Source organism: Pipistrellus kuhlii, unplaced genomic scaffold, assembly GCF_014108245.1.
Source record: "Pipistrellus kuhlii isolate mPipKuh1 unplaced genomic scaffold, mPipKuh1.p scaffold_m20_p_46, whole genome shotgun sequence".
In the NCBI taxonomy this organism is placed as follows: Eukaryota; Metazoa; Chordata; class Mammalia; order Chiroptera; family Vespertilionidae; genus Pipistrellus; species Pipistrellus kuhlii.
The window spans coordinates 2,379,321-2,395,952 of record NW_023425547.1 but is presented as its reverse complement, the minus strand read 5'-3'; the positions used below and the strand labels follow the sequence as shown (position 1 = coordinate 2,395,952).

General features: G+C 40.7%; 1 protein-coding gene across 1 annotated transcript in view; it reads right to left on the bottom strand.

The window, feature by feature from the left end:
* Positions 1 to 16,632, bottom strand: part of AR (androgen receptor) — a 312,743-nt gene that overhangs the window by 10,886 nt on the left and 285,225 nt on the right. The window contains exons 4-5 of the mRNA XM_036412619.2: positions 9,342 to 9,629; positions 5,210 to 5,354 (exon numbers count right to left, since the gene is read on the bottom strand). Coding sequence (XP_036268512.1) covers positions 5,210 to 5,354; positions 9,342 to 9,629 — 433 coding nt within the window. The remainder of the gene's footprint in view (positions 1 to 5,209; positions 5,355 to 9,341; positions 9,630 to 16,632) is intronic.

Below are 16,632 nucleotides of genomic sequence, written 5' to 3'. Positions count from 1 at the left end.
GAATAGTCCTATGGTATCTTTTATTTAGAGGGGGGGTAAAAGCATTTATTTTTTTAGATCTTTATTCTTGAGAGTATTAAAGATGTCTCCTCTATCCTCCCCCATTACACTCCTCCACCCATATCCAGATTTCACCCTGCAACAGGCCTTCACTATGGGTCCCTGTGTAAAGCAAATGTGCATATAAGATTTTGGTTAATCTCTTCCTGCCCCTCTCACCCCTTTGCACTGAGATTCATCAGTCTGTTCCATGTTTCCATGATTCTGGTTCTATTTTATTAATCAGGGTATTTTATTCATTAGATTCCTTGGTTATTTTGAATTTTAGATTCAATTGTTTATTTAAATAAGTATTTATTGCTATTTTATTGCTCATATTTTTATATCTTCTTCTTCTCCTCTTCCTCCCCCCCCTTCCTCTTCCTCCTTCTCCTTCTTCTTCAACATTTAACATTTCATGTAATACTGGTTTGGTTTTTATGTACTCCTTTAATTTTTTTCTTATGTTTAAAACTCTTTATCTGACCTTCTATTCTAAATAATAGCTTTGCTGGGTAGAGTAATCTTGGTTGTCAATCTTTGATTTTTATCACTTTGACTATTTCTTGCCACTCCCTTCTGGCCTGCAAAGTTTCTGTTGAGAAATCAGCTGGCAGTCATATGGGTGCTCCTTTGTAGGTAACTAACTGCTTTTATCTTGCTGATTTTAAGATTCTTTCATTGTCTTTAAACCCTGACATTTTCATTATGATGTGTCTTGGTATGGGTCTCTTTTGGTTCTTCTTCTTTGGGACTCTATGCTTCCTGGACTTGTAAATTTATTTTTTTCACTAGGTAGGTGAAGTTACCTGTCATTATTTCTTCAAATAGGTTATCAATTTCTTGTTCCCTCTCTTCTCTGTCAGGCACCCCATAATGTGAATGTTGGTACACTTGAGGTTTTCCTAGCGGCTCCTTACACTATCTTTATATTTTTGGATTATTTTTACTTTTTGCTCTTCTGACTATTGGGTGTTTTTTGATTCCTCATATTTCAAACCCCTTATTTCATCCTCAGCATGCTCTACTCTACTATTACCTGCAAAGTATTCTCATTCCAGTTAGTGTATCCTTCATTTTTGACTGGTCCTTTTTCATGCTTGATGTTCTCACTTATTTTCTTAAAATTCTCACTTAGTTCCTTGAAGTTCTCATTAACGTCTTTGAGCATCCTTATAACCATTATTTTGAATTCGGTATCTAGTAGTTTGCTTCCTTCCATTTCATTTAGTTATTTTTCTGGAGATTTATGCTTTCTTTTATCTGTGACATGTTTCTTTGTCTCTGTATTTTTCTTTGTGGTTGCTTCCCTATGTTTGTTTCTATGTATTAGGTAGAGCTGCTACATCTCTGGGAATTGGTAGAGTGGCTTTTTATAGGAGGTGTCCTGTAGGACCCAATAGTTCAGCCTCCCTAATCGCTTGATCTGAACACTCTATGTACACCTCTGTGTCATTTGTGTACACTTTTTGTAGTTGAGCCTTGAATAATGTTGGCATCACTGGGAGGAATTTATCCCCATACCAATTGGCTGTGAGGACCAGCTGTGTCTACAGTGGAAGAGTTGCTATGCAGGAGACACCCCTATGTAACAGGACTTGCTTCAGTGGGGCTTTGGTGTTTACCAAATCCAACCCTTTAGTGTGTAGCTCATAGATGTGGTAGATTTGTAATCTGGGATGGTCTGAAACTCCATTGGGTACACTAGCTCCAAGGAATCCTGAGAAGTGTAAAGTCAGCCACTGTCTATGCTAGGGGTGTCGAACTCAATCAGAGAAGGGGTCAAAATCTAAAATCCAGCCTAAATCGCAGGCTGAATGGTTTACTGAACAATCATAAACTGTCATTGTGATGGAAACGCAGCGGAGTGCAGTGATGACAGCGTGGTTCGGGCCACATTGCAAGGCCTGGCGGGATGGATTTGGCCCGCGGTCCTTGTGTTTGACACATGTGGTCTATGCCATGCCTGTGGCCACCCAGCATGAGCTACAGAGCAATCTGTAGATGGCTGGTACATGTGTTGGACTAGTATGTATCCAGGAGAGGCCAAGCTGTGAACCTTGTAAAGTTGCACTAGTATCAGGCCTGGGCCACTTATTAAGAAGTATAGATCACATTGAGTCCAGGTGATGCTGGTTTGAGAGGTTTGAGGAAAGTCTAAAGCCTGATACAGAACAGGCCATTCATATTGAAGAGACTACAGTCAGCTTGGGTGGGACAGGATCTCAGGGAATCACTATGGTAGGGCAAATGACATGGGCATACCTAGAGTGCCCAACTGTGGTGACTAGGGAGGCTGATCCACTGGGCCCTACAGGATACCTACTACACAAGGCAAATCTATCAATTGATGGAGACTCAGATATGGTGCCTGCCAGTCAGCTCTGTTGGGGGTGGGGGGGTGTCCCAGAATTTTTGTCTGTGAGAAAGCTGCCACTAAGTTCTTGCCCTGATGATAGACAATTTAGTTCCTCCCTGTATCTCCCTAGATTTGTTTAAGCTGCTGCCTCAGCACTGGAGCTCAGAGCAAGTGAATCAAAAAACATATGTGCACTGGCACTATAAGAGGAACTATGTGGGTCTCTGGCTGCCTCCATGTCACTCAAGCACAATCCCCACTGTTTTATACAGCCCAAAGTTACAGGTACTTCTCTTCCAAGCTCTGGAACACTGGGCTGAGGGCCTGGTGTGTGGCTTGGACCCCTTGCTCCTCAAGGAAGGTCTACTCAGCCAAGATATCCCTCCTGACTAAAAACATTCCACCCGTGGGTGTCGGATCAGCCAATTCTACACCTCTTCCCCTTCTACCAGTCTCAGTGTGCTTCCTTCTTTACTTCTATAGCTATAGGACTTCTATTAATCCAGATTTCAGGTAGTTCTAAGTGATGGTTGTTCTGTATTTTAGTTGTAAATTTGATGTTGTTGTGGGAGAATGCTAGTACTGGCGTGTACAAGCACCACCATCCTGTGGTACCTTTTTGTTGTTAATACTCACCTAAGCGTATTTTCCATTGATTTTTTAGAGAGAATGGAAGGGAAGGGGAGAGACAGAGTGAGAGAAACATTTATGTGAGAGAGACATATACATTGGTTGCCTCCTAAATATGGTCTGATCAGTGCTGGTGATTAAGCCTGCAACCAAAGTACGTGCTCTTGACCAGAATCGAAACCAGAATCTTTCAGTTCCAGGCTGATGCTTTAATCCATTGAGCAAAACTGGCTAGGGCTATGGTATCTTTTGATGAGATATATGAGAATGGGTCAGAAAGCTGAGGTGAGGTATCACATACTTATGCAAAGCCAGAGAAGGAACTTTGAGATTTAGAAAATAGGCAACTATCATTTTGTGAAGGTCTTAGGGCTCTGAATGGTGAGCGTATTGCAGGTGCATAGGGAGTTGATTCAATCACTGGAGAGCAATAGGAGAATGGGTGTGAGAGATTAACATAAAGGGGAATTTTAAGGCCTGCCCCAGAAGATGGTATCTTAGGTAACTCTTTAGAGATTTGGAAACCACAGAACAGGTCATGCCAATAGCCCAATGGTTATTCTTAGCTTCTGACTAACGGGGCTGGATGGCTTGAAAAAGGGCATCTGGGGGTGCTTATTTTCCTCCACATTGCTGTACTAGAAGGAATTCCTGGCCTGTAGAATTTATTTTAAGGCCCTTCTCAGTTGAGGGCTGGAGAGAAGGGAAGGTCAATTCTTGCCCTGACCAAAAAGATTCTCTGTGATGAGACTAGTTCAAAGTCTTTGGGAATATTTTCTGACCAGCTACATTCACAATGCCATCGAGGCATGACAAACAGTAGAAGTGGAGAAGAATATCACTATTGAAGAAAGTACCAGCAAAGTATTTCTTTTTATTTATTTATTGTCTATTATGGACCAGACATTTCATAGCCATTAACTCCCATTTTAGTCATCATAAGAAGCCATTTGAAAAAGTTCTCTTTAGTTAACAGATGAGGAAACTGAAGGACAAGAAAGTCAAAGGCCATGCCCAAAGACAATGATAAACAGTTTTTTGTCAAGATAAGTATAATTTCAAAATCTGAACCTTGGGCAAATTCATAAATGATAAATAGAACTAATGGCAGGGTAAGCATTAATTAAACCTATTTTTAAGAGAAGAAAAGTGACTGGGCCAAAGTCACATGGCCAGAGTTATGGAGCTGCTCTTCCCCATCACTAACTGCCATGAAGTGTAAGAACTTGGGGTTACACAGAAATATTTTGAAATCTGTTGCCAACATGCACTAGTTTTGTTAACTTGGGTGAGTCACTTTATTTTGTTGAGCCTAATTTTTCTCATTCATTAATATATAATGACCCGCTGATCAGCCAGTAACTATGACGTATATTGATCAGGGGGCAGATGCTCATTGCTGTTGTTGAAACCACAGGCATGGAAACATGAAACAGACTGATGAATCTCAGAGGGAAAGGAGGGGAAGGTGGAGGGCCAGAAGAGATTAACCAAAGATCTTATATGCATACTAGAAGCCCCATTGGTGCACTGGTGGGGTCCCTCAACCTGGCCTGTGCCCTCTTGCAATCTAGTCCCCTTGGGGATGTCAGAGAGCTGGTTTCAGCCCAATCCCTACAGGCCAGGCCAAGGGTCCCCACCAGTGCACGAATCCGCACACTGAGCCTCTAGTTATCTATAGAAAGGGGATATCCGGTTTTCATGAGGATTCAATGAGAAATAATTTAGAAAATATCTAGTATAGTTCTGGCATAAAGGAATTAATCAACAAATGGTGACTGGCAGTAGCCCTTGATGTAGCAAAAGGGACCAAAGGAATTTTAGCCCCCACATCTAGAGTCCCTATGCCCATTCCCTATGCTGGTTAAAGTGAATGGAAAGGATCTTTATATGAGGTTTTGAAATAGGTTACAAATCATGTCAGAAATATGGCCAAAATACCAAGGTTGGGTCTTTGGTGTGAAAGGGATGGCTTCAGTACCAACCCCTCTGGCCTCCTATCAATTGGCCTTCTTGTCAAGCAAAGCCATCTCAGATTATAGAAGCTAGAAGGGGTCTCTACTGCCTAATATATGGTATAGGTTAAATGGGCTAACCACCACTGTTACTACAATCATTACCATCAAACAGAGATGGCCAGAATGCTGTGTTTATGTGATTTCTGGGCCTATAAACACTTACTCATTGAAAACCAGGTCAGGGGCAAAGTAGAGCATCCTGGAGTTGACATTGGTGAAGGACCTCCATCCCATGGCAAACACCATAAGCCCCATCCATGAGTACTGAATGACAGCCATCTGGTCATCCACATGCAAGTTTCGGAAGCCTGAAGATGGAGAAGAGACAATGGTCAGACTGGGCAATTGTGGGCTGGATGAAATCTAGGTCTCCGCTGTCCTGAAAATCCCTAGCTCTCAGACAGCGCATAAGAGCCACTGGAACCACCAGTGCTGGGGAACAGAAGGAAAGTAAGCTATCTGGTGGAAATAATATTCCTTTCCTTCTCTATTTCACTGAGCTGCTCAAATGAGATGATGATGGAGGCAAAAGGGGCACTGTCAGTTAGAAAAGACAAATCTAGCACTTATTGACTATTTTTTAAAAATACACTTTTTCTAAGCATGCTACTTATATTAACTCATTTAAACCTCACAGCAATCCAATAATGTAGGTACTATTATCCCCATTCTATGAATCAGTAAAAGTGAGTCACAGAAAGGTTACGGAACTTGTCCAAGATCATGAGGCTAATAAATGGCACATCAAGGTCCAAAGCCAAGCATCCTGACTCCAAAGCCTGTGCTCTTGATCACTATGCCTTTCTTAAGATGCAGTATAATAATCATTTCTCCCACATGAACAGAACTATTCAATTTATAAAGCTCTTTTCTAGCTATAATCTTATTTGTCCCTCTAACAACTCTGGGAATAGTTTATTATTACATAACATATGGTAGATGCTTTTGACAACCACTGTCTTTTCCACACTACAACTGGGCTCTTTATTCTCTGACTCTCTTCCTGCCTTCCACTTTCTCTCTATTGTTTATTTTTTCCAGCAAATAGCTAACTCTACTGCTATTTTTGCCTTACTACCATTGTTATACATAAACAGGCCCATCATTACCTGCCTGCTTAGACTAATCTCTTGCTATTTGACTTCTCATAATCTAGGTTCTAGATTTTCTGAAAAACATACAATTTTATGAACACAACATGCTTTCTCATGCCTCTATATCTCTGCACAAGCAGTTGCCTTTGCCTGGAACGCCTTCCTCCTTTCCTAGGTTTTCCACATAATAAACATGTACTCAGCATTCAAGTTTTCACTGAAAGGCTACCTCCTCTGTGAAACTTTTTCCAATTCACCCAAGCAGAAGACTTAATAATTCTTCATTTACATTCTCAGTAAACCCACCTAATTATAGCATTCATTACACAGTATTAGAATTTATCTATGTACACATCTGTCTCCCTCTCCCCCCCACTAGACTTGGAGCTTCTTGGACACAAAGACCATCTCTCCTTATTCATATTTTCTTTCCTAGTACATAGCATAATTCAAATATTTGAGTAGGCATTTAAAAATATTAATTAAGTGGACTAAGAACCCTCAATTTATTTTAATTTTATAAAGTGGGATGAGCTCCAAATTACTTCCCTTAAGCTCAGAGAACAGAGTTTCCCAGATGCCACTTCTACTGCATAAATAGTTATGTTCTCATGGAGGTTTCTAAATAGTTGGATGCTTAAACCATAACCTCAGAGTTTTTAATTTATCTTCTCTCCAACAGTTCCAGAATTATTTGAAATTTTGTCTTTCTATACCTCATAAATTTAGATAATGCTTCTAACTTTCTTACTGATGACCTCATTTGTACCTCATAATAACCCTAGCGAGTAGGTGATGTGACACTTATTTTGCCAACAAGGAACCTAATGGCCAGAGAGGTTAACTTATTTCTCCAAGATCATACAGCTGATATATGGCGGTACTACCGTGTTTCCCCAAAAATAAGACATCCTCTGAAAATAAAACTTAGCGCAACTTTGGGAGAAAAAAATTAATATAAGACACTATCTTATTTTTGGGGAAACAGGGTAGTACTAATGTGTAGTTGTTCTAATTCTAGTCTACATTATGGCCCAAATGGCCTTGAATAAGGCCTTGGCCTCTTACTGTGAAGCCCAGGGCTACAGAACTACAGGAACACAATAGATTATAGATTATAGATGTAATGGGATGAGGAAGGAATTTGGAACCAGGAGGGGACCTAGGCTTTCAAGTTCTAACCCTGCTACATTCTGAAATGAAGTATATAATTTCTCAGAGCTTCAGTATATTTTATCTATAAAATGTCAGGGGGAATCCCCTACTTAATGTGATTTTTATGAGGAACACATCGGATAATACATATCAAACTTCTCTGTTCTCTATAAATTTTCCTCTGAATAGCAGTTATTAGAAGGAACAGTTATCTTTAACTCCATAAGAATTGGATTGGTTGTTGATGTTTCAAAACAATCTTTGAACCCCAGAATTTTAGGATTAGGAGAATCCTGACAGAGCTTGTTTCACTGGTTTCCAAACTTTGTTCCCTGGAGTCCTAAGATTCTGAAAGAATAACTTGAGGCTTCCCTGGGGGTAGTGAGGGAGAGGCACTGGTTTAAAATCAACCAGCTCTAGTAGTATCCGTGTATGCTGTTTTGAGAAATACAAAGTTTGGCTGCTAAAGGAAAGTTTGTGAATGCTTAGATAGACGATCTTTAATCCTATATAATAAAGAGGTAATATGCAAGGTGGCCACCCCCATGTGATAAAAAATATCCACCCCCATGTGATCAAAGATAGCTGCCCCCATGCGGTCAAAGATGGCCACCACAAGATGGCCAGCAGGGGAGGGCAGTTGGGGTGACCAGTTCAGCAGGGGAGGGAGGGCAGTTGGGGGGTCAAGACTGTAGGGGAGGGCAGTTGGGGGCAACCAGACCTGCAAGGGAGGGCAGTTAAGGGCAGCCAGACTGGCAGGGAGGGCAGTTGGGGAGGACTGGGACACAAGGGGAGGGCAATTGGGGGCGACTTGGCCTGCAGGGGAGGGAAGCTGGGGGTTACCAAGCCAACAAGGGAAGGCAGTTAGGGGAAATTGGGCTGGCAAGGGAGAACTTAGGCAGGCATCAACCAGGCTGGCAGGGGAGTGGTTAAAGGGTGATCAGGCTGGCAGGCAGAAGCAGTTAGGGGCAATTAGGCAAGCACACAGTGAGCGGTTGGAAGCCACCATATTGGAGAGGCTGCAGGCTGGGCTGAGGGACACCCTCCCCCAGTGCATTAATTTTGTGCACCAGTCCTCTAGTATTTTAAATAAACAGTTCTGTTAAAAAAACAGATAGTCTAAAGAAAAGTGTTTTCCCCATCATTGGAGGTATCCAAGCAGAAGTTAAGACAATAACTTTGTATTTATTTCACTATCACTGAATTCATCGACTATTTCCTCCCACTATGATTCCTAAGATATTTTAAAGAGCACTAAAGTTCCTTAAAGCAAAATTTGAAAACCAGTAATTCAGTCCAAAACATTCTTCATATATTATACAGGTAAAGAACCTGAGACCATAAAGGGAAAGGACCACACACTATTTTACAAGCAGAATTAAGACTAGAACTTAAATGTTTCTGACTCCCAAATCCATGTTCTTTCTACCATATTATATTATAAGTGCATGGTATGGTTTCTCAAGTTGATATTGAAGACAGAATATCAGTCAGGCTCAAAATTATCTTAAGGCTTATAAACACTATGTCTACATAATCTATGATTATGAGGAAAACTTCACACTATATCTGTAGATTAAACATGATTGCTGTGTGCTTATGTGAGGTGTATGGGATACTCTATAATACTGCTCTACTCTTTGGTTTCTGAGTTTTACTTTCATTTTTTAATCATCAGTGTAGGATATATTTCATTGATTTTTAGAAAAAAGAGAAACATCTATGTGATAGAGAAACATTAATTGGTTGCCTCTCATATAAGCTCTGAATGGAAATCAAACCCATAACCTAGGTATGTTCCTTGGCTGGTAACCAAAACCACAACCTTTTGGTAGGAATATGTTTTAACCAACTGAACCACCTAATCAGCGTGTTTCCTTATTTTTAAAGTGGGGATTATATCATTCTCTACCCCTGCAGGGTAATGGTGAGAATTGCATGATTTAATGAAAAAGAATGGATAGGACGTGATATCTTCCTTGACCATAGGAGCATTCACTAAATATTATCACTTTTATCCCATGCCTCCACTTTCCTTTTCCTTACCAGGCAAGGCCTTGGCCCACTTGACCACGTGTACAAGCTGTCTTTCACCCAGTTCATTGAGGCTAGAGAGCAAGGCTGCAAAGGAGTCAGGCTGGTTGTTGTCATGTCCAGCACACACCACGCCTGGTTCAATGGCTTCCAGGACATTCAGAAAGATAGGCTGACACTCGTAGCCTTCAATGTGTGACACCGCCAGCTTCTGGGTTGGCTCCTCAGTGGGACTGGTGGCACTGGAAGCCTCCCCTTCCTCCTGAAGTTTCAGATTACCAAGTTTCTTCAGCTTCCGGGCTATTGGGAGGAAAGAGAAATTTGGATTTATTAAAAGTGATCAAAAACACACAGTGCAGCTACTCTGTTAGAAAATCTTCATGCTAAGAAAATAAGGATGTTCATTCTTCATGGTCAGAGATTCTAAACTCCTTGAAGACAAATGCTCAGTTTAGCACTAGTTGAATGCATGATTCTTTACTAAACTAAAAGTTCATATTTTTTTTCTCCCTAATCACCTTGCAAGACAGACCTAGAATATCCTTGGAGTGGACTCTGCATAAATGAAGGCTTCAGTACTCACATCTAGGACTTTAATTGAATTATTCAGATATACCCACAATTCATTCATTTATTCATTCATTCATTCAACAGAGATTCAATGTTAAGACTTTTCTTTTTTAAAATATATTTTTATTGATTTGAGAGAGGAAGGGAGAGGGAGAAAGAGATACAAACATCAATGATGAAATAAAACCATTGATTGGCTGCCTCCTGCTGCTCCCTACTGGGGATTGAGACCACAACCCAGGCATGTGCCCTTGATTCGAATCGAACCCAGGACCTTTCAGTTCTCAGGCCAACACTGTATCCACTGAGCCAAACTAACAAGGAAAGCCTTTTCTTCTGGGCCTTAACCTTGTCTGGTAGTGGGTAAATTAATACCCCTATGCAGTTAAAATGTCAATCCAGTAAATGTTACAACAGAGGTATTAATAAAAAGACAACAATTACTCTGCATAGGTGGGGTCAGTAACATTTGACCTGGACCTTGAAAAATGATGAAGGTTTCACCAAGCAGAGAAGAGTAGAAATGACGAACAAAAGCAATGAGGAGTGTTTGGTGGAAATAGTAGAGACCAGTGTGGCTGGAGTATATAATACTTGTATAGAGAGACTGGCTATTTATAAGGTTGAAATCAAGATTAGACCTGATTTTGAAAGGGCTTGTTTATTGTAAGGAGAAGTTTGGGCTTTCTCTTATAAGTAATAGGCACATACATAATATTTGAGATAAAAAAGAAAGATGAAGTTGTGTCTAAGTCTAGCATGTCTAGCAGATTGCTAGCTAAAGAGACTAGAAAGGTAAACATCAGAATTAATTATGAATTAATTATGCGGTCCATAGGACTACCTAAATAAAATGTACAGTGGCTTTTATGTCTGTCTGTCTGTCTGTCTGTCTGTCTCTCTCTCTCTCTCTCTCTCTCTCTCTCTCTCTCTCTCTCTCTCTGTCCCCCCTTTACACACACACACACACACACACACACACACACACACACACACACCACAAACACACTCTGATAGTTAAAGGTCTCTGAACATGGAAAGGTTGCCAGGCATGCATGTTATTGGAGATTATCAAGCAGAGACTAGAACACAATGGTTAAAAATGCAAGCATATCAACAGAGTACTGGAAGTCCTACTCATAGTGATCAGACAAGAAGAGGAAATGAAAAACACTCAAAATGGAAGGAAGAAGTAAAACTGTCTTGTTTGCAGATAGCATGACATTATACATAGAAAATCTTAAAGACTACACCAACAAGCAACCAGATCTAATAAATGAATTCAGCAATGTAGCAAGATACAAATATTCAGAAATCAGTGCTATTTTTATACACCAACAATAAAATATCAGAAAGAGAAACTAAGAAAACAATGTCATTTACTATTATAACACCAAAAGAAGATGAGGTTAACTAGGAATAAATTTAACCAAGAAGGTAAAATTACCTATTCTCATAAAACTATATGACATATTCATATAATTAGAATGTCGATGTTACCCAAAGCAATCTATAGATTCAACACAATTCATATTAAAAAACCAATGGCATATTTCACAAATTTAGAAAAAAAATGTTCCAAAAATTTATATGGAACAAAACAAGATCCTGAATAGCCTCATCAATCTTGAGAAAGAAGAGCAAAGTTATAGGTATCACAATACCTGATATCAAAATATACTACATTGCCATTTTAATAAAATCAGACTGGTACTGGCATAAGAAAAGACATATAGATCAATGGAACCCAACAAAGATCCCAGAAATCAACCAATACCTTTAGGTCAATTAATATTTGACAAAGGAGACAATAGCTTATAGCGGAGTGAAGAAAGTCTCTTCAATGAATAGTGTTAGGAAAATTGGACAAGTACATCAAAAAATGAAAGTAGACTACCAACTCACATTATACACAAGAATAAAAATTTTAAAAATGTATAAAAAACTTAAATGTAAGTCACAAAATCATAAAAATCCTAGAAGAAAACAGGCAGTAAAATCTCAGACACCTCTCATAGCAAGATTTTTGCCGACATATCTTCAACAGCAAGGGAAAATTTAAACACATGGTACTACAAAAAACCAAAAAGCTTCTGCATAGCAAAATAAACCATCATCAAAGTGAAAAGGGAACCCACTGTATGGGAAAATATTTGCCAATAATACTGATAAGGGGTTCATTTCCAAAATATATTAAGGACTTACACAACTCAACAACAGGAAGACAACAATCCAATTTAAAAATGGGCAAAGGACCTTAATAGACACTTCTCCAAAGAGGACATATAGATAGCCAATAGTCATATGACAAAATGCTCAATGTCAGTAGTCATCAGAAAGTAAATTAAAACCACAATGAGGTATCTTCTCACAGCTGTCAACAAACAACTGTGTTGGTGAAGATGTGGAGAAGAATGCAGACTGTTGCAGCTACTTTGGAAATCAGTATGTTATTTCCTCAAAAAGTTAAAAATGGATCTGCCTTTTGACTCAGAAATCCCACTTCTAAGAATCCCAATGAACCTCTGTTCACAGCATCATTATTTACAACTAGAGGCCTGGCACACAAAATTCGTGAATGGGTATAGTCCCTAGGCCTAGCCTGTGATCAGGGCCATTTTCCCCAGTTGTCAGCAGCCAACCTTGCCCCTTGCTGCCACCCACCTGTGTTCCCAGTTTGCCACTGAGTGATCGGAGCCTGACAGTGAGGTGGGGAGAGACTGAGAGGTCTACCGGTCCCCACCCCTGCCATAGGTGCCCTCTGTATGTGGGATGACTATCAGGATGGGGGCGTTGTCCTGTTGCCACCCACATCCCCTCCACCCACCTTGGTTCCCTGTTTACCATCAGGCGATCAGAGCCTGATCACCAGGGGAGGGACAGAGAAGTCAGCCATTCCTGCCCTCTTGCCGGCCACACCCCTACTGTGGGTCACCCTCTATGTGTGGGAAAACTGGCAGGGTGGGGGCCTTGGCCTGGTGCCACCCACATACCACTCACTTCTTGATCCCTGTTTGGCATTGGGCAATGGGAGCCTGCTGGCCAGGAAAACGGACCAAGAGGTGGTCAGTGCACCCCATAGTGACTTGTTGAGCAGTCGTTCTGGTCATTCTGCCATTATGGTTGCTAGGCTTTTATTATATAAGATAGCCAAGATCTGGATATAGCCCAACTATCCATCAGTAGGTGAGTGGATAAAAATGCTATTATATAATAGAATACAACATGGCCATAAAAAGAAATCTTACCTTTTGAGATAACATGGATGGACCTGGAAATTATTATGCTAAGTGAAATAAGCCAGTCAGAGAAATACAAATACCATATGATGTCACTTACATGTGGCATCTAATGAACAAAATAAACTGCCAAACAAAATAGAAACAGAGTCATGGATACATGGAACAGACTGACAGCTGTCAGAGGGGAGAGTGAGGACTGGATGAAAGTATCTGCCAAAGAACATATATGCATAGCCTATAGGCACAGACAACAGTGTAGTGATGGCTACAGGGAAAGGGGGTAGGGGCTTACTAGGGGTGGGTAAATGAGAAGGGGAATGGGGACATCTTTAATAGTGTTAATAATTAAAATAAAGTTAAAAAATAATTCAAGCTTAAAGCATCAGATGGAAATTTTTAAAAATGTCTTTGAATGTCCTTTTTCATCCTCAGACTACCAAATTCTATCATCTCAATTTCCACTAAAGAAATAGCAATTTTCTGGTGTTGCAACATTTGCCACTGAACACCATAACAACTTCAGATATTGTGAGATATTAGACCTATAGTGAATATGCACTCTAAGTCACAGGTTGATTTTCTTTTTTTATCAAAGAGGAATTTGAAGGGCTGAAATACCCAATAGTAACAAATAAAAGAATTTCCTTGTTTCTCATCTATCTGTAAAATAGGAACCATGCTAGGAGGCAGCCAATAGGGAAAAAAATGATAAAAATAACACTATTTAAAACAACAATAATCCAAACCTCAAGCCTATGAACCATCTTCTCCCCATGCTCACATGCACACAATTTAGAGGTCTTTGGGCATCCTAATGTTTACTTCCCTAAGATTTATATTGGCACAAATATAAATAATTGAAGATGTTATTACTCTGAGCCCTAGTATAGCCAGATACACTGAGGTAGACCATAAACCACTTTATCTCTAATCTATTTAAAGTTGCAATAATAAATTTTAAAAGGTATAAAACAAAGAAAGAAGTGGATTGCTCAATTTAAATGGATAAATACAACAAAACCTGCTGCTGATCTGTTTCTGGCATCTGCAGAAATTCTTACTTATCTGAAACAAATTTTCAGGTCTAATTAGAAAAATAAGTCCTGCAATGCAAACTCTAATCATTCCTAGTTAACTGGGAGATTCTAATCAGTTAAATGCATGATTCTTTTGTGTAACTCAATGCAAGAATGCATCACATATTTGGATCAACAACTAGAATAGAAGAATAATAGAGGGGTTGGTAGTGCAAGAGGAGCACAGAAGAACCTCAGGGTAAAATAACAAGGGAGTCTGAAAAATCAATCCAGATTGGTAAGATGACCTTGTTCAACAATAATTTCTGTCCAGCTCGGGCACACTCAACAGTAAGAATATATGTACACCCATTGCCAACTCCCACTTTCCACCCACAGAATAGGCTGGAAGGTATGGTCCAGGCTAAATCTATCTTCTTCCAGAACTTGAGACCTGGACTCCATAATATCTTGTCATCTAGTGAACCTGTTTCTGACATGAGTTCTTATAGGCAGCTCTACAGACTGGAAGTTCCTACTGGATCTGCTCCCCTGGTAGATGTTCTAGCTGTAGACCCTCTTTGTCCCCATTATTGGCACTTTATGGCCTTGAGATCAGGAGTTGCCAGACCATTTAGTCCTCTTCAAGCCTGGAAGACGACAGATATAATTAGCTCCATGCCTGAAGTAACAAAGAGAAATAAAGATAACTATTTTCTTCAGGGCCTTCTCACTTCATGCACAAATTACATCATTTAATTCCACAATAATCTTTGAAGGTTAGGAATATTTAAGTCTTTTTTTTTTTTTTTTTGCAAGTAAGTAAACTGAGGTTAATACAGCTAGTAAAATTTTTAATCTAATAATCTGAACCTGGTCTGTTGACTACAAATGCCATGTTCTTTTTACTATCAAGCTGCCAGACCAAAGTGTCTGAAATCCTGAACCTTATCTCTAGCTTTAATAAAAGAACTGAATAATAGGGCTGGGGTTGTATCTTATCTGCATTCTATCCACATCTTTTACTCAAAAATTAATTAACTAGTATTAAATCTGGGAGGGCAGAGGCAGAAAACTATAAGAATACTCTAGTCATATGTCCAAAGTCAAAACAGGTTTGGGGTACTATAAGAGGCCTAAATATTCACAGCATACAAAACAGGAAGGGTCCTTAGAAATCATCTCATCTATGGGGTCACAGATTCAATATACCTACGGGATCTATACAGGTAATGCAGTGGTGTGTGTGTGTGTGTGTGTGTGTGTGTGTGTGTGTGTGAGAGAGAGAGAGAGAGAGAGAGAGAGAGAGAGAGAGAGAGAGAATGGTGGACACATTTCTGCCCTTGCATGTTCTTGTATACACACACACACACACACACACACACACACACACACACCTGGAAGGCATTCATATAATATTTAAATATTTACTGAAACTAATCTATATTCCAAAATTGAATTTAGTTCTTAGTCACAATTTGGGGACTTCTGACATTAATCGAAACTTTCAAGTCAAAGATTGGGGGGGGGGGGGGTGGCTGAAGCCAGAAAGAGCAAGGTTGCTGTACCACAACAGCTCTCTTTTGGCTAATTTCTACTCTATCTCAGTACGTGCCTCTCTGAGCTCCTTCTATATTTGCACTATATAATACAACTAGAGGCCCAGTGCATAAAAATTTTGCATGGGGGGTGGGTGGTCCTTCAGCTAAGCCTGCACTCTCTCCAATCTTGGACTCCCTCGAGGGATGTCCGACTGCCCATTAAGGCCTGATCCTGATCAGGCCTAAACGGGTAGTCGGACATCCCTCTCACAATCCAAGACTGCTGGTTCCAAACTGCTTGTCTGCCTGCCTTCCTGACTTCCCTAACCACTTCTGCCTGCCAGCCTGATCAACCCTAACCACTCCCCTGCCAACCTGATGGATGCCTAACTGGTCCCCTGCCAGCCTGTTTGCCCTTAACTGCCCTCCACTGCAGACATGGTCACCCCTAACTGCCCTCCCCTGCAGGCCTGGTTCTCCCCAATTGCTCTCCCCTGAAGGCCTGGGTCCCCACCAGCAGCCCTTCCCTGCAGGCCTGGCTACCCCCAAATTCCATCCTCTGCCAGCTTGGTCACCCCTAATCGCTTTCCCCTGAAGACTTGATCACCCCCAACTGCCCTCCCTTGCAAGTCTGGTCCCTCCCAACTTCCCTCCCCTGCTGGCCTAATCACCCACAACTGCCCTCCCTTGTGGGCCTGGCCCCTCCCAACTGCCCTCCCCTTTTGGCCATCTTGTGGCAGACATCTTGTGTCCACATGGGGGCAGCCATCTTGTGTATTGCAGTGATGGTCAATCTGCATATTACTCTTTTATTAGGTAAGATTAGATAGGATAGAGGCCTAGTGCACAGGTGGGCGCCAGGTGGTTTGTCCTGAAGGGTGTCCTGGATCAGAGTGTGGGTTCCCTTGGGGTTTGGGGTGGCCTGGGCGAGGGT